The following is a 25,155-nucleotide window of genomic DNA, read 5'->3' as shown; positions in this document are numbered from 1 at the left end:
TGTGCACATATATACACTGATCTAAGAAAGTGTATTAAGCGGTGTGTAGGTATACTGACAGGTCTCTGTTCTCTGTACACAGCATTATGAAGGTTTGGCAAACCGGACTGCAGCAAACGGACATTGCATTGACATTTACGCCTGTGCTCTGGACCAGACGGGTCTTCTGGAGATGAAGTGCTGCTCTAACCTCACCGGGTAGGGTGCCGCAGCCTCCCATAATGGGACCTGGATCTGTTGCTTGTCTGCACAAGAGTCACTTATTATTGTGTTTTCTTTAGGGGTCAGATTGTGATCGGAGATTCTTTCAATACATCTCTGTTTAAGCAAACCTTCCAGCGAGTCTTCAGTAAAGATTTAAATGGAGCTTTCAAAATGGCCTTCGGTGCTAACCTCGAAGTTAAGGTGAGTCTGCAACGTAATGTTACAGGTCGGTAACTTCAGTCACTCACTTTCGAATATCTTCAGACCCGTTTCACACATCCGGCATTTTGCTGGATATGACCCACTCCAGTACAGTGTAATACAGTACAATGGCATCATGGCATGTGACCGGAGGTTGCCGTGCTGCCATTGTACAGTATTAACACTGTACTGGAGTGTGACAAATCCGGCGAAATGCCAAATGTGTGAAATGGGCCTTATTCAAGCATCTACAGCTTTTGTCTACTTGAACCTTCAGTACACACATTCAATACAATGGTGTTTGATAAAGTTAAAGTAGTTGCAAAGATCTAAGAAGAAAGCGTTTGTATGTAAACTAAAGCTGAAATCCACAGATAATTGTTGGCATGTACTGTTGGGACAACTCCTCTCGTTCTATAGTGGATTACAATCACTTTAGTTGGTAGCTATAATCAATGGGCAGCATGAGGCCTGGAGCGGAGTATTGTTGCATTGCTGGGGACAACTGCAAGGAGTTAGTATGTTCTTCTCGTGATCCCCTAAAGACATACTAATAACAAGTTTAGATTGTGAAGCCCAATGGGACCCATGATGGCGACACCTGCAGATAATGTCGCCACGGAATATGATTGCACCATAAGCAATCAAAACTAATAATGTCATGTAAACATTTTTATGGGTTTTCCTATTTTGGATGAGGGGATAAGATAGAAGAAGGAAAAAAAAAATTATATATAATATAATATATTTTTTTTTTTTTTTTTTTAAGCCATTTTATTTTAGTAACAATTTTTTTTATTAAGGTCTTTTAATAAATGTACTGTTTCTCCAATAGACGTCAAGAGAGCTGAAAATATCAGGAGCTATTGGGCCCTGTGTTTCCTTAAATGTGAAAAGTCCATGCATTTCAGAAAATGTAAGTAAAATTAACTTTTTTTTTTTTTTTAAATTTTTTTATTTTTTTTGGTAATGACACTATTACATCCTTCAGACACATTAAAGACAATATTCACATGCGTCAAATTTATTGGATAAATGTCAGACTGAAAATTTACTTGGGTTATTTCTGCAAGAAGTGCAACACTATATAGATAAATGATACCATTAAAGAAACTTCTGTAACCAATCTGCCATGCAAGAACTTGCTATGAATTGTCATTAGGACAGCCTTTTTAACCTAAAACATCTGTTAATTATCCCAATGAGAACAAGCAAGCATGTATTACAGCACCTGCTGCACCCCCTCTTGTTATTTAGCGGTCCCAGTCCCTCCATTATTTTGCTCCTTGTCCCTTTGCACCAAATTACCTATCCTCCAGTCTACTGATCCTCACGGAAGATTATTACAGCATTTTTATGTATGTCTTAGGAACTTGGCGTTGGTGGGACGTGTCAGTGGAAAATATGCAGTGTGGATCCATCAACAACTCTCGCCTTGTACTTTGAGGTGGTGAACCAAGTAAGTTTACTTCACTGTGGTTTACATTGAAATGTTTTGTGTATGTAATAAGTGGTAAGTCTTCTCCATTTATTGTACTTCTCATTTTTTGTACACCTGTTTTTATGATCAATGTAGCAATTTTACTTGGCAAGCAATACACTGCTCAGTAATGAAACACAGGATTCTCAGGACTCCGGTCTGCCAGCCAGGTCGGTCATCTGTGACCAATGGACTTGAGGCCAGCAAATCTCCATGCCTCCCACCGTTCCAGGCTCTTCTAGTGGTTAGCCAGGCTTGTGCCACTTCATTGAGGTGTGCTCACATAACATCAGCCTGGATAATCAAATGCACGTGATTGGAAGTGCTCTCTGAAGCCAGGACGTATACACCCGACTTCTGAGGCTGCCAAAATGAGCTGTGCGCATGCACGAGATTACAGGATTTGCGATGACACCAACTCTTGGAAATCATGTTTTCATGCTCACAGGGGCGTGATAACATGGAAAGGGGGCCAACTAGTCTGGGGAAATGACGCCCCTGTGAATAGTCAAGGCATTAATTACCATTCTACAGGGCTGGTTAGGCAGGGGATTTTGTCATACACATGTGAATGCTGCTAGGTCGGAGGGCCTAAGGGCTGTGCATGTACTGACATACATAGTGATTGCCTCTTCTTTGGTTCGCTGTCCTGCTTTGGTTCTCTTCTGAATCATGTGAATCCAGTTTAGACTACTCGGGTGACACGGCTGCTTTGATAGTGTAGTCTAGCCGACTGTCTAATGTGTATGGGTGCGCCAGCTGACTGGTCAGGGAGATATCCATTGCGTATATCTGATTTCTGACTGCCAAAAACGCATTGTTCTCGTGGAGATACACTGCTCAGCCGAGCGAACGCTCCTGTGTATCGGAGTCAGCTGAGATGTCTGTCAGCCAAACCATCGTTCGTCCAACCGCCACCTAATGTGCATGACAGTCTTTATATTTGGAAAGCAGCTACCTTTCCATACAGAAGATATTATACGAGCCGGCTACGTTGAATTGCGGTCATATGGCTCCAAAGAGGATGTGAATGGCGCTATGACCAGTGATTTTAAGTATTTAAAACCCCGGCACTAATAAAAATATACTTTCATAGATAAGTAAATACGCCACCACTGTAACATCTGATCACAGAAACACTTAAAATCATTACTTAAAGTATTTTTCGATAAATCTGTTTAGATCCCAACAACTGTTTAATTGGAAAACAATTTTTGTGTGTTTTCAGCACAACGCACCCATTCCTCAAGGAGGTCGTGGGGCTATTCAGTTTGTCACTCAGTACCAGCATTCCAGCACACAGAAACGTATCCGAGTCACCACCATTGCCCGGAAGTAAGTGTCTGCTCTCCAGTGTTTGAAGCCCCAATGCCTCCTGTGGGACATGCGGTAACGTCTGCCTTTTCTCCTGTAGCTGGGCCGACGCGCAGACACAGCTCCAGCACATTGAGGCCGCCTTTGATCAGGAGGCAGCAGCGGTGCTCATGGCTCGTCTAGGGGTCTATAGGGCCGAGACAGAAGAGGGACCTGATGTTCTGCGATGGTTGGACCGACAACTCATCAGACTTGTAAGTGTCATGTAATCCTCATATAAAATACACCAGTTACGTGATAGAAAAGGCGACTGTAACTTCACCTTCCAGCAATAGCTTGTAACATCATCTTAATGTGAATGTATAGTTTTATGCCCATAACCAAACCAAAAAAGTAATTATTGCATAAATATGGCCTTGTAATAGATTGTCCATTGTGGATTTGCAGGGAAATAAAAGGCAATCTTGATGGCTTTTTTCTGTGATTGACCATGAATCACAGGGTGCATGTGCCCACATTCAGTGCCTGCCGGTCCTGCACAGCACAGTATACAATGATGATATAGTCTCCCTAATAATGGCACAAGTACAGTCTGTATCCGTGTGACTTGGCTCCTCGTTTTTCTGAATGTAAAGAAGTAAATGAATTACTTATTTCAGTGCCAGAAGTTTGGACAATACAACAAGGATGATCCCACCTCCTTCAGGCTTTCAGACACGTTCTCGCTTTACCCTCAGGTAATGGCCATTTTTCTTCTCTGTCATTGTAAAAATGTCATGAATTCTCCAGTCATTCCTGAACCTTCCTTGCCTCTAGGCTTACCCTGGAAAAGTTTAGAAATGCTGTACTTTTAGCTACTGTGTACGGAAATGTTGTTCTCTAAAGATATATTTTGTTTTGTGTGTAAAAGCTCCATACTGAATATTTCCGCATTTTGTTACAGTTCATGTTCCACTTGAGAAGATCTCCGTTCCTGCAAGTGTTTAATAACAGTCCAGATGAGTCGTCTTACTATCGGCATCACTTCGCCCGACAAGACCTGACCCAGTCCCTGATCATGATCCAGCCCATTCTGTACTCTTACTCTTTCTATGGTCCTCCAGAGGTAAGGGGATGCAATCTGCACTTCATGGCTTTATATGGGTGGAAATCCTGTGCTTTACTTATCCTCCTGGTTTCTTTTCCGTTTACAGCCTGTTTTATTGGACAGCAGTAGCATTTTAGCCGACAGGATTCTGCTTATGGACACGTTCTTTCAGATTGTCATCTACCTTGGAGAGGTAGGTTTTGCATTCTCGGTGGTAATCAACAACTAGAATGTTTGCGCTGAATAATTCCTCCATGTTTCTCAATGCACTTAAAATAAAGTGCAGATCAAACTAAAATCAATACAATTATTAGCATGGTTTAGAGATGTAATGTGGGCTCTGTTATACACATTGTAGAACAAGTGTATGATTTGTGCCCATATTACAGCTACAAACCATGCAGCTAACCTTAGACGATCAGTGATAAAAGGTAATAGTGTAGAGAACCTCCTTATTTTAAAGGGCTTGCAAAGGGGAAAAAAAAGCTAACTTTCTCCCAAAACCAGTGCAAAACAGACCTTTGTCTGGTACTGCAGATCATAGACACTTGGCACTCAAATAGAAGAATTAATAACTTACTGAACAGACTCAGACTGGAACAGTGAGCACTGATGAAGGTCCATGCCGGACCGAAACGTCCGCTATATATAGTCTGGATGTTCAATATATCATTAATTCTTCTATTTGACTGCCAATAGTCTATATTGGGTATCCACGGGATTGGATCCTATTTGCACAGATGTGCCAAGCTTATCTACAATACTGGTACTACAGATCAGTCAGAAGCTGAGCAGCAGTACCGCACGCTACCTATGGATAGGTCTGGTACTGTTAATAGAAGTGTGTGTGTGTGTGTGTGTAATGAATATATAATATATACATATAAACTACATATAGTTCTCTACATATAATAGATAGGTGTGTGTAATATATTTAATAATATTTTTATTCCTCCAGACTATTGCACAGTGGAGAAAAGCCGGTTACCAGGACATGCCAGAGTATGAGAACTTTAAGCATCTTCTTCAAGCACCACTAGATGATGCCCAGGAAATTTTACAGAGCAGATTCCCTATGCCCCGCTACATCAATACAGAACATGGAGGCAGCCAAGTAAGTCATTTTATTGTTGAGGCTCTCATAGGCCCCCAATTCATGAAGACCGTCAATTTTCCCGCCAGTCTTGATGAGGTGGCATGGGTGGAGTCAGACACCTGATTCATGAAGAGGTTCACACTTTTTCATGAATCTTAAGCATGTTGTGTTCCTCAATGTGCTACACCATAAATCGCGCTCCAAAAAGGAGACAGTTGCACTCTGTAGCGCTATGATATGTGGAACAATGAATATGGGAATATAGACCTGCATTATTGCTATGAGAAACATGTAAAAATTGAGAAACTTAGGCTCACAAAATCTGGCCAATTTTTTGTCCTAACAGCCAGCGGCAAGGCGAATTCTTTTTTTTTTTTTTTTTTTTTTCTTCTTTATCGTTCCTTATGGGAGACCCAACCCATGGGTGTATAGCTTCTGCCTCCGGAGGACACACAAAGTACTACACTCAAACGTGTAGCTCCTCCCTCCGGGCTATATACACCCCCTGGATGACAATCTACCCAGTTCAATGCTTTGTGTTTCAGGAGGATACACACACTTGCATTCTCTGATATTTTTTTATTTTAATTTCTTTGTCGCTCCATTGGGAGACCCAGACAATTGGGTGTATAGCTATTGCCTCTGGAGGCCACACAAAGTATTACACTTAAAAGTGTAAGGCCCCTCCCCTTCTGGCTATACACCCCCAGTGGGATCACTGGCTCACCAGTTTTGTGCTTTGTGCGAAGGAGGCAACACATCCACGCATAGCTCCACTTTTTAGTCAGCAGCAGCTGCTGACTATGTCGGATGGAAGAAAAGAGGACACATATAGTGTCCCCAGCATGCTCCCTTCTCACCCCACTGTATGTCGGAGGTGTTTGTAAGGTTGAGGTACCCATTGCGGGTACGGCGGCAGGAGCCCACATGCTGATTCCTTCCCCATCCCTTTTTACAGGGCTCTGGGTGAAGTGGGATTTACCGGTCTCCAGGCACTGAGACCGTGCTCCATCTACAGCCCCTGGAGAAGATGCTGGATGGAGCGGAGTACATCAGGGACATGGCCCTGCTTCCTCAAGGTACTCTGTGTCCCCGTGCATTTGGCGCTCACACCGCAGCATGCTGGGTGTTGTAGTGCGCCGGGGGACATCAGCGCTGCGGCGCCTGTGCCATGGCCTCATTCAGCTTTGCTGAAGCAGGCTCACTTATGGGAATTGGTCGCGCCGGCCGCTGGGACTGCGGCGCGGCTGGCACTTGTAGTGCGCCGGGGACTTCAGCGCGGCCTGCGCTTTTACGGCGGCCGCGCTGATAACTAGAGTCCCCGGCTTTTGCGGCCTGCTTCCGTTCGTTCCCGCCCCCAGACCTGCCAGTCAGGAGAGGGGCGGGACGCTGGCCACTTCCAGGAATCGGTCGCGCCGGCCGCTGGCAGCGGCGCGGCTGGCACTTGTGGTGCGCCGGGGACTTCAGCGCGGCCCGCGCTTTTACGGCGGCCGCGCTGTTAACTCGAGTCCCCGGCTTCTGGGCCTAGTCTCCCTTCGTTACCGCCCACAGCCCTGACAGTCAGGGTAGGGGCGTGACGCTGCATAGAGCAGAGCTGAGAGCTGGAGTATGTTTTGCATACTCCACCCCTCTCACTGTGTGCACTGTGAATCCGGATTCCCGCACTTTCTCAGGCACGCCCACGGCTTCCTTCTCTACAAGGACACCGGCAGCCATTAGTGTCAGTTTCTGTACGATACAGAGACAAGTGTGGAAGACCCTGGCATTCTGATAGTCACACAATCGCTGTAACAGGCGTTAAGCAGCACCTGTGGTGCTAACCCCACTAGTGCAGAAGTGCACTTATAGATATGCTTGTACTATATACATTGCACTGTTTGGTCGCACGTTGTATATACCCTCCTGGATTATGCGGAGGAGTTATCAGCATATTCTCTGTGTAAAACAAAGGTGCAGAACCACATGTTTTTCTATACAGCTGGTACAGCATGTACGGCTATACGGCCGGCAGGTACATAGACTCCCATTGTATGCACTAATGGCCAGGGGATGAGGACGGTGTCTGCAGTATTTACTGACAGTTTTTCTGAGACTATGGCTATGATACTAGAAGCCTAGCAGTCCGGACATGTCTCTCACAATATGGGCACTGTTGAATCATTGATCCATGGCCCCCCTCAGTGTGAATAACTAACAGCTCCGGGAATGTCACACGCATCCCAGAGTCACGGCTCTGCACGGACGTCAGTCCCAGACAGCCTAAGTGGGCTCGCTATGAGCGGCCTCGGTTTCATCAGGGTCCTAACAGAAGGACTCGCTGTGTAATGAGGCGGAAGTAGCGGCTCAGGATTCTGATCCTGAGACCGCTCTCAATCTGGATACACCTGATTGTGACGCCATAGTAAATAATCTTATAGCGTCCATCTATAGAATGTGGGTTATTTCTCACAGCTCCTCCAGTGGAGGAGTCAGCTTCACGTATTTTTCTGGACCACTCTGCCTTCAGAGAGGCAGTCCAGGAACACCACGCTTATCCAGATATGCGCTTCTCCAAACGGCTTAGGATACACGTTATCCCTGTCCCCTGACTTGGTCAAGGACTGGACCCAATGTCCCGAGCGGCATCCTCCAATCTCCAGGCTTGTAGCTAGATCCATAGTTGCAGTGGGAGATGGAACTGCAAACTCAAAGATGCCACTGACAGACAGATGGATCTCTGGTCGAAAGCCATCTATGAGGCTGTCGGCGCACCGTTGGCTCCGGCATTCTCTCCCTTGGGGCACTCCAAGCTATTTCAGCTTGTCTTACACAGATTGACACGGTTACACGTACATCTGTGCCGCAGGTGGCATCCTTAACCTCTCAAATGTCTGCATTTGTTTCTTACGCGATTCAGGTTGTCCTGGACTCTGCGAACCGTGCGGCGGTAGCCTCCGCTACTCCGTGTTTTTAAGCAGAGCCTGGTCTGCTCGTTAAGTGAATGGAAGGCAGATTCTGCTTCCAAAAAAGGTTGCCTAACCAGTTGCCTTTTTCTGCTGACCGACTGTTTGGTGAGCGTTGGATGTAACCATCAAACAGTCCAGGGGTAAGGATTCATCCTTTCCTCAGCCCGGACACAACAAACCCCAACAGAGCAAGAGGCAGTCGGGGTTTTCGGCCTTTTCGAGGCTCGGGCAGGTCCCATTTTTCCTCGTCCAATGTGGACTCAAAAGGATCAGAGGAGCTAAGATTCTTAGCGGGCTCAGTCTCGCCCAAAAAAGCGACAGTCTGAAAACCTGCTTCCAAGGCGGCTTCCTCATGACTTGCGGCCTCGGTCGGTAGCAGGCTCTCCCGCCTTGGCGATATTTAGCTGCCATAGGTCAATGACCATTGAGTGTGAGACATTCTGTCTCACGGGTACAGGATAGAGCTCACTTCTCGTCCTCCAACTCGATTCTTCAGAATTTCTCCACCTCCCGGCCGGGCCGCTGCTCTTCTGCAAACAGGGTGCACTCTATAGGCAGAAAGAGTGATGACCCCCGTTCCTCTTCAGGAACAAGGTCACGGTTTTTACCCCAAATTCTTTGCGGTACCTATAACAACGGGCCGTTCCGTCCCGTTCTGGATCTAAAAATGCTCAGCAAGCTCGTGGACACCAGGCGGTTCCGGATGGAATCCCTCCGCCATGTCATCGCCTCAAGGTCCCAAGGATATTTCCTAGCATCATTAGGCATCAAGGATGCTTATCCACACGTGCCGATTGATCCAGAGCACTAGCGTTTCTACGCTTCGTTATAGGAGACGAACACCCTCTGTTCGTAGCTCTACCTTCCGGCTAGCGACAGTCCAACTGGTCTTCGCCAAGGTCAGGGCAGCAGTAGTCACAGTCCTGCACTCTCAGGGTCACTCTGTGGTCCCGTATTTAGACGATCTACTTGTCAAGGCACTCTCTTAGGAAACATGCCAACACTGCCCGAACGTTGCGCTGGAGACTCTCTAGAGTTTTGGGTGGATCATCAACTTTTTAAAGTCAGATCCGACCCCGACCCTATCGATAACATATCTAGGCATAGAGTTTCTTACTCTCTCAGCGATAGTGAAGCTGCCGCTAGACAAACAGCATTCACTACGGGCTGCAAGCTCTTCTTTAAGAACCAGTCGCACACATTCAGACGCCTCATGCACTTCCTACGTAAGATGGTAGCAATGGAGGCAGTTCCTTTCGCGCAGTTTTACTGCGTCCACTACAATGGGACATTCTCCGCCAATGGGACGAGGAGTCGACGTCCCTCAACAGAGTCGTCGTTCTTTCTCAGGCGGCCAAGGAATCTCTACGGTGGTGGCTTCTTCTCACCTCTTGGTCAAAAAGAAGGTCCTTCCTATCCCCGTCCTGGGCGATAGTTACGACAGACGCGAGTCTATCAGGGTGGGGAGCAGTTTTTCTCCACTACAGCGCTCAGGGTACGTGGACTCAGCAAGAGTCCACTCTTCAGATCAATGTTCTTGAACACAGAGCAGTGTATCTTGCCCTACAATCCTTCCAACAGCGGCTGGAAAGCAAGCATATCCGACTTCAGTCGGACAGCTCCACAGCGGTGGCATACATCAACCACCAAGGAAGAACGCGCAACCGGCAAGCCTTCCAGGAAGTCCGGCAGGTTCTGATGTGGGTGGAAGACACGGCATCCACCATATCCACAATTCACATCCCAAGTGTGGAAACTAGGAAGCTGACTTCCTAAGTCGCTGAGGTGTGGCCGAAAGAGTATGGTCTCCTCACCCGGACGGGTTTCAGGAGATCTGGCGCCGCTGACAGAGGCCGGACGTCGATCTAATGGCGTCACGGCACAACAACAATGTGCCAGCTTCATGGCACGGTTTCACAATCATCGAGCTCTGGCGGCAAACGCCTTAGTTCAGCATTGGTCGCAGTTCCAGCTACCTTAGGTGCCACCTCTGGCATTGTTGCCCAGAGTACTGCGCTAGATCAAGACCGACTGCGGCCGCGCCATCCTCGTCGCTACAAATTGGCCGAGGATGTTGTGGTACTCGGTTCTGTGGTGCCTCACGGTAGGCTAACCGGGGGCACTACCAGACCAATCAGACTGGCTGTCTCAAGGGCCATTCTTCCATTTGAATTCTACGGCCCTCAACCGGATGGTGTGGCATTGAGTCCTGGAACCTAGTGTCGTCAGGATTACCTCAGGACGTGGTTGCCACCATGAGACAGGCTAGCATACCAACGTCCGCCAAGATTGACCACAGGACGTGGAAGATGTTCTTATCTCGGTGCTCGGCGCAGGGTGTTTCTCCCTGGCCGGTTGCATCGTCTATGTTTCCTTCCTTCCTGCAATCTAGGTAGGAAAATGGGTTGTCGCTCAGTTCCCTTTAGGGACAAGTCTCAGCGCTATCTGTATTTTTTCAGAAACGACGACTTCCTCAGGTACGCACGTTCCTACGGGGAGTTTGTCTTCTCAGCACTCCGTACAAGCGGCCGTTAGAGCCCTGAGATCTGAACAAGGTTCTAATTGCTCTCCAGATGCCGCCTTTCGAGCCTTTGAAGGATGTCTCCCTTCCCGTTTTTCACGGGAAGTGGCCTTCTAGTAACGGTCTCGTCTCTTAGGAGAGTTTCCGAGCTAGCAACGCTCTCATACAAACTCCCTTCCTGGTCCTTCACCAGGACAGGGTAGTTCTGCGTCCGGTTCCGGAATTTCTCCCTAAGGTGGTATCCCATTTTCATATCAATCAGGATATCACCTCACCTTCTTTGTGTCCTCGTCCAGTCCATCAATTTCAGAAAGATTTGCATCTGTTGGTTCTGGTGAGAGCACTCAGGTTCTACTTCCCGCATGGCGCTCCTGCGCCACCCGGATGCACTCTTTGTCCTTGTCGCTGGTCGGCGTAAACAGTCGCAAGCTTCCAGATCCACCCTTGCTCGGGGGCTCGAGGAACCAATTCTTGAAACCTACAGTTCTACTGGGCTTCTGGTTCTCTCAAGGCCGAAGGCCCATTCTACCAGAGCCGTGGGTGCATCCTGGGCATTACGGCACCAGGCTACGGCTCAGCAGGTGTGTCAGGCACCCACCTGGTCGAGTCTACTTACTTTTACCAAGCATTATCAGATGCATACCTACGCTTCGGCAGACGCCAGCCTAGGTAGATAAGTCATTCAGGCGGCGGTTGGCCACCTGTAGGAGAGGGCCGTTTGACGGCCCTATCATGAGGTATTCTTTTACCCACCCAGGGATTGCTTTTGGACATCCCAATTGTCTGGGTCTCCCAATGGAGCGACAAAGAAGAAGGGAATTTTGTTTACTTACCGTAAATTCCTTTTCTTCTAGCTCCAATTGGGAGACCCAGCACCCGCCCTGTTTTCTCGGGGTTTTTCTGTTTTTTCGGGTACACATGTTGTTCATGTGGTATGGTTCAGTTCTCCGATGTTTCCTCGGATTGAATTGGTCTTTAAACCAGTTATTGGCTTTCCTCCTTCTTGCTTTGGCACTAAAACTGGTGAGCCAGTGATCCCACTGGGGGTGTATAGCCAGAAGGGGAGGGGCCTTACACTTTTAAGTGTAATACTTTGTGTGGCCTCCAGAGGCAATAGCTATACACCCAATTGTCTGGGTCTCCCAATTGGAGCTAGAAGAAAAGGAATTTACGGTAAGTAAACAAAATTCCCTTCTTTAAAGATTTGGAAGAAAAGCGGGTCCAGTCCGGACTCCCGGCATGTCCCTTCACACCCCACTCTGTCGGGTGCTGTTAAGGTTGACTTTATAAGGCTGGAGCCTTCACATGCCGCGCTCCTTCACACCCTCTGTCGAGGCTCTGTTTGAAGTGGGAGCCTCCACGGTCCTCTCTGCTTGCAGAAGACCGGTCTCCATCCGCAGCCCTGTCTGGTTCCTGCTGGAAGGAGCGTTAACCCCCACTCAGGGACATGGCCCTGCGTCTCAAAAAGCTAAGTATTGAGACGTTTTTCAGGGGTCCCGGGTACTTTTATTAGGGGGACAGTATGTGCTTTAGCGTTACTGTAAATTCCGGCCGGTTCTGGGGGTTTCCCCTGAGAACCGCGCCGAAGGTGCCTGCTCGTCGGCCGCATTTTAAAATCTAGGCCCCGGCTTCAGTTTGGGCCTAGTTTCGGTTTTGGCTTCTCTGCATGTTTTGCATACAGCACCGCCCGACCAGCAGAGGGGAGGGCACTCCTCTCTGGGGAGATGTTCCCTCCCCTGTATTTCTTCCTGTATCTCTCTGCCCTCCGTTTTTCCCGCTCGTGGGCTTATACACGCCCCCTCCCTTTCTCCCAGCGCCATTTTCTCAGCGTTCTTTCACTGGAGGGCGCTGGATGCTGCAGCTGCATACTGTTAGGAAGGCTGACGCTTCATAGGAGAGCGGTGGAATCCGGAGGGCACACAGAGAGCACGGGCTGGTAAGCCACAACCTCTGGTTGTGCACTTTTATTACACTCTCAGGCATTCTACAGGAGTGTATTCTGGCTGCAGAGCTTCCACCTCAGCAGCATGTCTGTCACTAGGCGCAAGGCTGCAAACATGTACGCTATATGCACTGCGTGTAAGCTCATTCTGCCAGAACCTAGCACATACCCACATTGTGATGCCTGTGCTAACATGTTTGTGTCTCAGCCTGGAGCCGCCTCAGGGGTCCCTCTGGCTGCTCCGGCCCAGGTGGCTGAACCCCCGGCTTGGGTAGCTTCCTTTTCACAAGCTATTTCCCAGTCTTTTGCCGACTCCATGGGACAGCTGTCCCGGACACTGCTGTCCATGCATCAGCCCCCCTCTCAGGGTGTCTCTGCGACTCCTAGCTCTGCAGAGCCCTCAGAGCATGTCCTAGGACCCCATCCCCCTAAACGGAGACGCAGGGAACCTTCTCCTTCCTCGTCCCACGGCTCTGATTCACAGGCCGAGGTGCAGGGCGAGGAAGATTCGTTTACCGTGGGCTCAGACGCTGCCTCTATGTACCCCATTGACTTGTCTGAGGGTGATGCGGATGTTAGTGACTTGATTGCGTCCATTAACTCCGTACTGAACCTCAACCCACAAGAGTCAGAGGAACAACCCTCTCTGGTAGAGGTACACCAGTTTACCTCTCCTAAGAAACCTAGGAGTATGTTTTTTAACCACTCCAGCTTTCAGACCACTGTTAACAAGCCCAGGGCCTGTCCTGACAAACGTTTTCCGAAGCGTAGTTCAGATGACCGTTTTCCTTTTCCACCGGAGGTGGTTAAGGACTGGGCCCAGTCCCCAAAGGTAGACCCTCCGGTGTCCAGAATCTCAGCCCGCACAGTCGTAGCTGTGGCTGATGGCACTTCTCTTAAGGATCCCACTGACCGCCAGGTTGACCTTCTGGCCAAGTCTGTATATGAGGCGGCAGGAGCCTCGTTCTCCCCGTCTTTTGCGGCAGTGTGGGCTCTTAAGGCAGTCTCTGCCTCTCTGGCGGAGATTCATTCCCTCTCCAGGGACTCTATTCCTGAGACGGATGCCTTAACTTCTCAAGCTTCGGCTTTTGCATCCTACGCCATGTCTGCCATCCTGGAGGCTTCTCACCGCACTGCGGTGGCCTCCGCTAACTCCCTCGCGATCCGCAGGATCTTGTGGCTTCGAGAGTGGAAAGCAGACGCTTCCTCTAAGAAGTACCTTGCGAGTCTCCCTTTTGCTGGGTCCCGGCTGTTTGGGGAACAGCTGGATGACATAATTAAGGAAGCTACTGGCGGGAAGAGTACTTCCCTGCCACAAGCTAAACCCAAGAAACCTGTCCAGGGCAGGAACCAATCGAGGTTTCGTTCCTCTAACTGGTCGTCCTCTAAGCCCTCGGCCTCGTCCACTACCGCAGCCAAGGATCGTAAATCCAACTGGCGCGCAAAGCCGCGTCCTCAAAAGACCGGAGGAGCCGCTGCCACTAAGGCAGCTTCCTCGTGACTATCTAGCCGCGCCAGCAACGTCCTTGGTCGGTGGCAGGCTCTCCCACTTTGGCGACGTGTGGTTGCAACACGTCTCCGATCAGTGGGTGCGGGATATCATCTCCCACGGCTACAGGATAGAATTTTCTTCCAGCCCGCCAAACAGATTTTTTCTGTCCACCCCCCCCTGCTCCAAAGCCGCCGCCTTCTCTCAGGCCGTGGCATCCCTGCAGGCCCACGGTGTAATTGTTCCGGTTCCCGCCCGGGAACGGTTCAGCGGTTTCTACTCAAACCTCTTTCTAGTCCCCAAAGGACGGTTCCTTCCGACCCATCCTGGATCTCAAGCTTCTCAACAAGCATGTTCAGGTGCGGCACTTTCGCATGGAATCTCTGAGATCGGTCATTGCCTCAATGACCCAAGGAGATTTTCTGGCATCCATCGACATCAGAGATGCCTATCTGCATGTGCCTATTGCGGTTTCACACCAGCGTTGGCTACGCTTTGCGATCGGAGAGGAACATTTCCAATTCGTGGCTCTCCCCTTCGGCTTAGCCACGGCCCCTCGAGTATTCACCAAGGTCATGGCAGCAGTGGTTGCGGTCCTGCACCTCCAGGGGTTGGCAGTGATTCCTTACCTGGACGACCTTCTAGTCAAGGCCTCATCCAGTGCAGACTGCCAGCGGAGTGTCTCTCTCACTCTCGCCACGCTAGTTCAGTTCGGGTGGCTTGTCAACCTGCCCAAGTCCACTCTGACCCCGACCAAGGTGCTTTTGTACCTAGGGATGCAATTCGAGACTCTGCCGGCACTTGTCAAGTTGCCCTTAGTCAAACAGCAGTCCCTTCGTCTGGCGGTGCGCTCTCTGCTGAGGCACCGCCGTCATTCCATCAGACACCTCATGCAGGTGCTGGGTCAGATGGTGGCGTCCATGGAAGCGGTTCCCTTTGCTCAGTTACATCTGCGTCCCCTGCAGCTGGACATTCTCCGCTGTTGGGACAAGCGGATCTCTTCCTTGCACAGGCAGGTGGCTCTGTCGTCACAGACCAGGAGCTCCCTTCAGTGGTGGCTTCGGCCCCTCTCTCTGTCTCAGGGACGCTCCTTCCTGACTCCGTCCTGGGTGATCCTCACCACGGATGCCAGCCTCTCCGGTTGGGGAGCAGTATTTCTCCATCACCGAGCACAGGGCACTTGGACTCCGTCCGAATCAGCCCTCTCGATCAATGTGCTGGAGATCAGAGCTGTGTTTCTAGCTCTCCTAGCCTTTCACCACCTGTTGGCGGGCAAGCACATTCGAGTTCAGTCGGACAACGCGACAGCGGTTGCCTACATCAATCACCAGGGCGGGACTCACAGCCGTCTGGCGATGTTGGAGGTTCAACGAATCCTCCAGTGGACGGAGGACTCCAAGTCCACCATGTCTGCAGTCCACATCCCAGGCGTGGAAAACTGGGAGGCCGATTACCTCAGCCGTCAAACCGTGGACAGCGGCGAGTGGGCCCTGCACCCGTCAGTGTTCAGATCAATCTGCCGCAAGTGGGGCACTCCGGAAGTGGACCTAATGGCATCACGGCACAACAACAAGGTTCCGGTTTACGTGGCTCGCTCCCACGATCCTCAAGCCTTCGCAGCAGACGCACTGGTTCAAGATTGGTCTCAGTTCCGTCTGGCCTATGTGTTTCCCCCTCTAGCGCTCTTGCCCAGGGTTCTGCGCAAGATCAGAATGGAGGGCCGTCGAGTCATACTCATTGCTCCGGACTGGCCCAGGCGAGCTTGGTACCCAGACCTGCTCCGTCTGTCCGTAGAGGTGCCGTGGCATCTCCCGGACCGCCCAGACCTTCTCTCTCAAGGTCCGTTCTTCCGCCAGAATTCTGCGGCTCTCAGATTGACGGCGTGGCTCTTGAGTCCTGGATCCTAACGGCTTCAGGCATTCCCTCTGAGGTCATCTCCACCATGACTCAGGCTCGGAAGTCTTCCTCGGCCAAGATTTACCACAGGACTTGGAGGATTTTCCTGTCCTGGTGTCGCTCTTCCGACCATGCTCCTTGGCCGTTCTCCCTGCCGACCATCCTGTCTTTTCTACAGTCCGGTCTACAGCTAGGACTGTCCCTCAATTCCCTCAAGGGACAGGTGTCGGCTCTGTCGGTATTGTTCCAGCGGCGTATCGCCCGACTGGCTCAGGTGCGCACTTTCATGCAGGGCGCATCTCACATCATTCCTCCTTACCGGCGGCCCTTGGATCCCTGGGATCTTAATCTGGTCCTCACGGCCTTACAGAAACCCCCCTTTGAGCCCCTCAGGGAGGTTCCCTTGTTTCGACTTTCACAGAAAGTTGTTTTTCTAGTAGCCATAACTTCTCTCAGGAGAGTCTCTGATTTGGCTGCGCTCTTCGGAATCCCCCTTTTTGGTGTTTCACCAAGACAAGGTGGTTCTTCGTCCGTCTCCGGACTTTCTCCCTAAGGTGGTGTCTCCTTTCCACCTTAACCAGGACATTTCATTGCCTTCTCTTTGTCCGGCCCCTGTGCATCGCTTTGAAAAGGCGTTGCATACCTTGGATTTGGTGCGGGCGCTCCGAATCTATGTGTCACGCACCGCCGTTTTTAGGCGGTGCACCTCACTTTTTGTGCTAACCACTGGTCAGCGCAAGGGTCTCGCTGCTTCTAAACCGACCCTAGCTCGTTGGATCAGGTCGGCTATCACCGATGCCTACCAGTGTTCTCAGGTGCCTCCCCCGCCAGGGATTAAGGCGCACTCGACCAGAGCTGTCGGTGCCTCCTGGGCTTTCAGGCACCAGGCTACGGCTCAGCAGGTTTGTCAGGCTGCCACGTGGTCCAGTCTGCACACTTTTTCGAAGCACTACCAAGTGCATGCTCATGCTTCGGCAGATGCGAGCTTGGGCAGACGCATTCTTCAGGCGGCTGTCGCCCATTTGTGAAGTTAGGTTTTGCCTACTTCTCAGTTGGTTTATTCCCACCCATGGACTGCTTTGGAACGTCCCATGGTTTGGGTCTCCCATAAGGAACGATAAAGAAAAAGAGAATTTTGTTTACTTACCGTAAATTCTTTTTCTTATAGTTCCGACATGGGAGACCCAGCACCCTCCCTGTTGCCTGTTGGCAGTTTTTTTGTTCCGTGTGTTTCACCGGCTGTTGTTAGTAGTCAGAGTTACGGTTATTCCGAGTTTACTCTATCTCTACTTATGGGTGGATGTCCTCCTTCAGCTTTTGCACTGAACTGGGTAGATTGTCATCCAGGGGGTGTATATAGCCCGGAGGGAGGAGCTACACGTTTGAGTGTAGTACTTTGTGTGTCCTCCGGAGGCAGAAGCTATACACCCATGGTTTGGGTCTCCCATGTCGGAACTATAAGAAAAAGAATTTACGGTAAGTAAACAAAATTCTCTTTTTTTGGTCCCTCTCAAACTAATGCCTTTTTGGGTTAACCCAAACAGAGCCATTAGTTTGGTAGGGACCCAACAAAAATAGGGTTGCCTGGCTGTTGGGCTCACACAAAATCTGGGCAATGGTGTGTGCTGAGTATCTCAATTTCTTCAGCGCTCTATTGGGAGACCCAGACGATTGGGGTATAGCTACTGCCCTCCGGAGGCCACACAAAGCACTACACTAAAAAGTGCAAGGCCCCTCCCCTTCTGGCTATACCCCCCCGTGGTATCACGGGTTCTCCAGTTTTCAAGCTTTGTGCGAAGGAGGTCAGACATCCACGCATAGCTCCACAGATTTTAGTCAGCAGTAGCTGCTGACTATTTCGGATGGAAGAAAAGAGGGCCCATATAGGGCCCCCAGCATGCTCCCTTCTCACCCGTTGATGGTGTTGTAAGGTTGAGGTACCTATTGCTGGTACGGAGGCTGGAGCCCACATGCTGCTTTCCTTCCACATCCCCCTGAGGGGCTCTGTGGAAGTGGGATCCTGCCGGCCTCAAAGCTCTGACGCCGGGCTCCATCCACAGACCCATTTGAACCTGCTGGATACGGAGCTGGAGTACCGTTCAGGGACATGGCCCTGCACCATTACAGGTACTCTGTGTCCCCGTACACACAGGCACAGCACACTCCAGACTTGCTGGGTGTGCTAGTGCGCCGGGGACAGTAAAGGGTTACAGTCACTGCAGCTTTGCTGAGTGACTTTGTGTTTTGGGAACTACCGCGCCGGACGCTCCGGGAGCGGCGGCGCGGCTGGGACTTGTAGTTCGCCGGGGACTGGGCGCCGACCGCGCTTTTACGGCGGCGGCGCTTATAAATCCAGTCCCCGGCTTCTGCGGCCTAGTGCCGCTTCGTTCCCGCCCCCTCCCTGTCACTCAGGGAAGGGGACAGGCGCTGAGCAATCAGCAGCGCCGAGGGCTGGAGCATTTTTACATGCTCCAGCCCTCTCACTGCACACTGTCGGACGCCGGATTCCCGCTCTGCCTTGGGGGCACGCCCACGGCCCGCCCCTCCTCACATGAGCTGGGGAAGAAGCCGGCAGCCATTACTGCAGTCCGAGCTCGGACTTTCGGCACCAAGGCAGGACGGTGGCGATCATACACCCGCTTATAGGCGGGCGGTAAGAGGCACACATAGTGCTGACCACGATATAACTGCAGTGTGTACATGTGTTGTTTTTTACTGCATAGGTCGCTATATGCCCGCTTGGGGAGCGACACATCAGCAGCAGGAAAGCAGGTGTGCTAAGGCACAGGCTTTCTAGGCTGCTTGTATTGCACGACTGAGGTGTTCATTTGTGTTTATGCTTATATGCTATACATTGCACTGTACAGTCGCTAGTCTTAGCTATATTCTCCTGGAATGGCTAGACTACAGCAGCAGAAAACCAAGGGTGCTGGGGCACAGGTTTTTTTCTATGCTGCTTGTATTGCATGGGCTGCAGTGTGCATTTGTACTTGTGCTTGTATGCTATACATAGCACTGTATGGTCACTCTTCTGGGCCATATTCCCCGAGATGACTAGTCTACAGCAGCAGAAGAGCTGGGGTGCCAGGGCACAGGCTTCTATGCTGCTTGTATTGCATGTGCTGCAGTGTTCATTTGTACTTGTGCTTGTATGCTATACATTGCACTGTAGGGTCACTCTTCTGGGCTATATTCCCCTAGATGACTAGTATACAGCAGCAGAAGAGCAGGGGTGCCAGGGCACAGGCTTCTATGCTGCTTGTATTGCTTGCGCTGCAGTGGTCTTTTGTACTTTATGCCTGTATGCAATACATTGCAATGTACGGTCACCAATCTTGGCTATATACTTCTAGATAGCTAGTCGGCAGCGGCAAAAAAGCAACACAGATTTCAGTGCTGTTTTTACTACATGGGATGCTGTTCATGACACCGTCCCATTGTGTGCATGCTCCCCTGTAGCACGTCGTCTGCCGGGGTCTCTAGCACTTCGTCTGCCGGGGCTCTACTAGTTGTGGCCAAAGAAACCTCCTGTCAACCCTGTCCATGGACAGGGACGGAGTAGTCATAATATAGAGACTTGCACCCATGGGCAATCTACTTGACCAAAAGGCAGCTCTTCAGGGCTTTGATACTGACATCGCTCTCAATCCGGATTCACCGGGTGGTAACGCCATACGGAATGATCCTATACCGTCCATCAATGGAAGGTTGGATCTTTCTCCCTCAGCTCCCCCAGTGGAGATAGGAGACGAACAGGAGAAGTTCCTTTTCAGTATCTCACGCAGATATTGAGTATTTTTCTGGCCACGCTGACTTCAGAGAAGCAGTCCAGGAACACCACGCTTACCAGATAAGCGTCTTCTCCAAACGTTTTTAGGATACACGTTATCCCTTTTCCCCTGACGTGGTCAGCGCTGGACCCAGGGTCCAAAGGTGGATTCTCCAATCTCCAGGCTTGCATATAGAGCCATAATTGCACTGGAGATGGGGCTTCACTTAAAGATGCCATTCACAGACAGATGGACTCTGGTTGAAATCTGTCTAGGAGGCTATCGGCGTGTCGGTTGCTCCGGCATCCACAGCCGTATTGGCAACCTAACCTTTTCAGCTGTTCTTGCGCAGCTGACCTTGAGCAGGGACATCTGTACCGCAGAGGCGTCCGTAACCCCGCAATGTCTGCACTGCGACTTACCCTGTTAATACTGTCCTAAAAGTACAGTCGAGGTTTCGGTCCTTCCCAAGCTCCGGCAGGTCCCAATTGTCCTCGTGCAAAAGGGCTACAAAACCTCAGACGGGCTCAGATTCCGGCCGGGCTCAATCTCGCCCAAGGAAGGCAGTCGGAGGAACCGCTACCAAGGCGGTCTCCTCAGGACTCTCAGCTCTCTCTCTCTCTCTCTCCGCATCCGCGGTTGATGGCAGACTCCCCCGCCTTTGGCGACATTTAGCTGCCACAGGTCACAGACCGGTGGGTGACGGACATTGTGCTCACGTGCACAGGACAGTGTTCTGTTCTCGTCCTCCGACTCCATTCTTCAGAACGGCCCCACCTCTCCACCGAGCAGATGCCCTGCTGCAGGCGGTGGACGCGCTAAGAGCAGAAGGAGTGGTGATCCCTGTCCCCCCTCAGGAACGAGGGCGAGGGTTTGTACTCCAATCTCTTCGTGGCTCCAAAAATGGACGGTTCCTTCCGTCCTGTTCTGGTCCTGAAACTGCTCAACGAGCATGCGAACGCCAGGCGGTTCCGGATGGGATCCCTCCGATCCGTCATTGCCTCAATGTCTCGAGGAGACTTCCTTGCCTCAACAGACATCAAAGATGCCTATCTCCACGTGCCAATTGCTACGGAGCACCAACGTTTTCTACGTTTTGTGATAGGAGACGAACATCTTCAGTTCGTAGCTCTGCCATTCAGTCTGGCGACAGCCCCACGGGTGTTCACCAAGGTCATGGCAGCAGTGGTAGCAGTCTTGCACTCTCAGGGACACCCGGTGATCCCGTACTTGGACGATCTACTCGTCAAAGCACCCTCCCTCGAGGCATGCCAACGCAGCCTGAATGTTACGCTGGAGACTCTCCAGACTTTCGGGTGGATCATCAATTTGGCAAGGTCAAATCTGTCTCCGACTCAATCACTAACGTATCTCGGCATGGAGTTTCATACTCTATCAGCCATAGTGAAGCTTCCGCTGAACCAGCAGTGTTCACTGCAGACAGAGGTGCAGTCTCTCCTTCAAGGCCAGTCGCACCCCTTAAGGCGCCTCATGCACTTCCTAAGGAAGATGGTGGCAGCCATCGAGGCAGTTCTCTTTGCGCAGTTTCATCTGCGCCAACGGCAATGGGACATTCTCCGCCAATGGGATGGGCAGTCAACCTCCCTGGACGGGAAGTCTCCCTTTCCCTGACGGCCGAGGACTCTCTGCAATAGTGGCTTATTCCCACCTCATTGTCATAGCCCCCATCCTGGGCAGTGGTCACGACAGATACGAGTCTGTCAGGGTGGGGAGCAGTTTGTCTCCGCCACATGGCTCAGGGGACGTGGACTCAGCAGGAGTCCACCCTTCAGATCGATGTTCTGGAAATCGGGGCAGGGTATCTTACCCTATTAGCTTTCCAGAAGTGGCTAGAAAGAGAGCAGATCCGAATCCAGTCGGACATCTCCACAGCGGTGGCATACATCAACCACCAAGGAGGGACACGCAGTCAGCAGCCTTCCAGGAAGTCCGGCGAATCCTCATGTGGGTGGAGGACACAGCATCCACCATATCCGCAGTTCACATCCCGGGCGTAGAAAACTGGGAAGCAGACTTCCTCAGTCGCCAGGGCATGGACGCGGGGGAATGGTCCTCCCCGGACGTGTTTCAGGAAATCTGTTGCCGCTGGGGGGTGCCGGACGTCGACCTAATGGCGTCTCGGCACACCAACAAGGTCCCGGCATTTATGTCACGATCGCGCGATCACAGAGCTCTGGCGGCAGACGCCTTAGTGCAAGATTGGTCGCAGTTCCGGCTCACATATGTGTTGCCACCTCTGGCACTCTTGCCCAGAGTACTGCGCAAAAATCAGATCCGATTGCAGCCGCGTCATACTCGTCGCACCAGACTGGCCGAGGAGATCGTGGTACCCGGATCTGTGGCATCTCACGGTCGGCCGACCGGGGTCACTACCAGACCGACCAGACTTACTGTCTCAAGGGCCGTTTTCTCCATCGGAATTCTGCGGCCCTGAACCTGACTGTGTGGCCTTTGTGTCCTGGATCCTAGCGTCTTCAGGATTATCCCAAGGGGTCGTTGCCACCATGAGACAGGCTAGGAAGCCCACGTCTGCTAAGATCTACCACAGAACGTGGAAGATTTTCTTAATCTGGTGCTCTACTCAGGGAGTGTCTCCCTGGCCATTTGCATTGCCTACTTTTCTTTCCTTCCTACAATAGGAGTTAGAAAAGGGCTTGTCGCTAGACTCCCTCAAAGGGCAAGTCTCAGCACTATCCGTATTTTTTCAGAAGCGTCTAGCACGTCTTTCTAAGGTGCGCACGTTCCCGCAGGGGGTTTGTCATATCGTACCCCCGTACAAGCGGCCGTTAGATCCATGGGATCTGAACAGGGTTCTAGTTGCTCTCCAGAAGCCGCCTTTCGAGCCTCTGAAGGAAGTTTCCTTTTCTCGCCTGTCACAGAAGGTGGCGTTTCTCGTTGCGATCACATCGCTTCGGCGAGTGTCTGAGCTGGCAGCTCTGTCATCCAAGGCTCCCTTCCTGGTGTTTTCACCAGGACAAGGTAGTGCTGCGCATCATTCCGGAGTTTCTCCCTAAGGTCGTATCCTCGTTTCATCTTAATCAGGATATCTCCTTACCGTCCTTTTGCACTCATCCGGTTCACCGGTATGAGAATGTTTACGTTTGCTAGATCTGGTGAGAGCACTCAGAATCTACATTTCCCGCACGGCGCCCATACGCCGTTCCGATGCCCTTGTCGCTGGTACGCGCAAGAGGTTGCAGGCTTCTAAAGCCACCCTGGCTCGATGGATCAAAGAACCAATTCTGGAAGCCTACCGTTCTGCAGGGCTTCCGGTTCTCTCAGGGCTGAAAGCCCATTCAACCAGAGCCATGGGTGCGTCCTGGGCGCTACGACACCAGGCTTCGGCTCAACAGGTGTGCCAGGCAGCAACCTGGTCGAGTCTGCACACTTTCACCAAACATTATCAGGTGCATACCTATGCTTCGGCGGATGCCAGCTTAGGTAGAAGAGTCCTGCAGGCGGCAGTGACATCCCCGTAGGGGAGGGCTGTTTTGCAGCTCTAACATGAGGTATCTCTTTACCCACCCAGGGACAGCTTTTGGACGTCCCAATCGTCTGGGTCTCCCAATAGAGCGCTGAAGAAGAAGGGAATTTTGTTACTTACCGTAAATTCCTTTTCTTCTAGCTCTTATTGGGAGACCCAGCACCCGCCCTGTTGTCCTTCGGGATTTCTTGGTTGTTTGCGGGTACACATGTTGTTCATGTTGAACGGTTTTTCAGTTCTCCGACGTTATTCGGAGTTAATTTGTTTAAACCAGTTATTGGCTTCCTCCTTCTTGCTTTGGCACTAAAACTGGAGAACCCGTGATACCACGGGGGGGTATAGCCAGAAGGGGAGGGGCCTTGCACTTTTTAGTGTAGTGCTTTGTGTGGCCTCCGGAGGGCAGTAGCTATACCCCAATCGTCTGGGTCTCCCAATAAGAGCTAGAAGAAAAGGAATTTACGGTAAGTAACAAAATTCCCTTCTTTTACATGTTTTTCATAGCAGTAATGTATGTCTATATTCCCATATTCATTGTTCCACATATCATGGCACTACAGAGTGCAGCTGTCTCCTTTTGGTTACGGTGTTTCATATTCAGTTTGCACCTGTTTCCATTAGAATTGGATAGGATGTGCCATCAGTCTTTATTTCTTTTTCGCTCCTAATTGGGAGACCCAGACAATTGGGTGTATAGCTACTGCCTCCGGAGGCCGCACAAAATACTACACTTAAAAGTGTAAGGCCCCTCCCCTTCTGGCTATACACCCCCCCGTGGGAGCACGGGTCCTTCAGTTTTTTGCTTTGTGCGAAGGAGGTCAGACACGCACGCATAGCTCCACTGTTTAGTCAGCAGCAGCTGCTGACTATGTCGGATGGAAGAAAAGAGGACCCATACAAGGGTCCCCAGCATGCTCCCTTCTCACCCCACTTTCTGTCGGTGGTGCTTGTTAAGGTTGAGGTACCCATTGCGGGTACGGAGGCTGGAGCCCACATGCTGATTCCTTCCCCATCCCCATTAGGGCTCTGGGCGAAGTGGGATTTTACCGGTCTCCAGGCACAGTGACCGTGCTCCATCCGCAGCCCCTGGAGAAGCCGCTGGATATGGAGCTGAGTATCGTCAGGGACATGGCCCTGCTCCGTCAAGGTACTCTGTGTCCCCGTGCATACGCGCGCACACCGCAGCATTGCTGGGTGTGTTAGTGCGCCGGGGACAACAGCGCTGCTGCGCTTGTGCCATTTCCTCACTTCAGCTTAGCTGAGTGGGTAGACTCAGGGAGAACGGTCGCGCCGGCCGCTGGGACTGCGATGCGGCTGGGACTTGTGGTGCGCCGGGGACTTCCGCGCTGGCCGTGCATATATCACGGCCGCGCTTATTACTACAGTCCCCGGCTTTTGCGGCCTAGTTCGTTCGTTCCCGCCTCCGCACCTGCCAGTCAGGAGGAGGGCGGGACGCTGTACAGAGCATCAGCGCTGAGGGCTGGAGTCGTTTTTACATACTCCAGCCCTCACACCAGGCACAGTAGGACGCAGTTTCCCGCTCTTTGTTTGTGGCACGCCCACGGTCCGCCCCTCTTCACAGAACGCCGGCAGCCATTCCTGCCTGCACGCTGAGCTGCAGAGGGGAGACGGGGAGACCCAGACACTGGATTCTACGGCCTCATACCCGCTGTTCAGCGGGCGGTAAGCAGCCCTCAAGGGCTCACCC

The 25,155-nt window shown here is 51.2% G+C and overlaps 1 protein-coding gene across 1 annotated transcript in view; it reads left to right on the top strand.

The window, feature by feature from the left end:
• Positions 1–25,155, top strand: part of SEC23B (SEC23 homolog B, COPII component) — a 53,625-nt gene that overhangs the window by 20,007 nt on the left and 8,463 nt on the right. Inside the window, exons 9-18 of the mRNA XM_075339398.1 lie at positions 83–198; positions 282–405; positions 1,241–1,321; positions 1,775–1,864; positions 3,114–3,220; positions 3,300–3,453; positions 3,859–3,936; positions 4,143–4,304; positions 4,393–4,479; positions 5,245–5,400. Coding sequence (XP_075195513.1) covers positions 83–198; positions 282–405; positions 1,241–1,321; positions 1,775–1,864; positions 3,114–3,220; positions 3,300–3,453; positions 3,859–3,936; positions 4,143–4,304; positions 4,393–4,479; positions 5,245–5,400 — 1,155 coding nt within the window. The remainder of the gene's footprint in view (positions 1–82; positions 199–281; positions 406–1,240; positions 1,322–1,774; positions 1,865–3,113; positions 3,221–3,299; positions 3,454–3,858; positions 3,937–4,142; positions 4,305–4,392; positions 4,480–5,244; positions 5,401–25,155) is intronic.

Source organism: Anomaloglossus baeobatrachus, chromosome 3 (assembly GCF_048569485.1).
Source record: "Anomaloglossus baeobatrachus isolate aAnoBae1 chromosome 3, aAnoBae1.hap1, whole genome shotgun sequence".
NCBI lineage: Eukaryota > Metazoa > Chordata > Amphibia > Anura > Aromobatidae > Anomaloglossus > Anomaloglossus baeobatrachus.
This window is presented reverse-complemented; position numbering and strand designations above follow the sequence as displayed.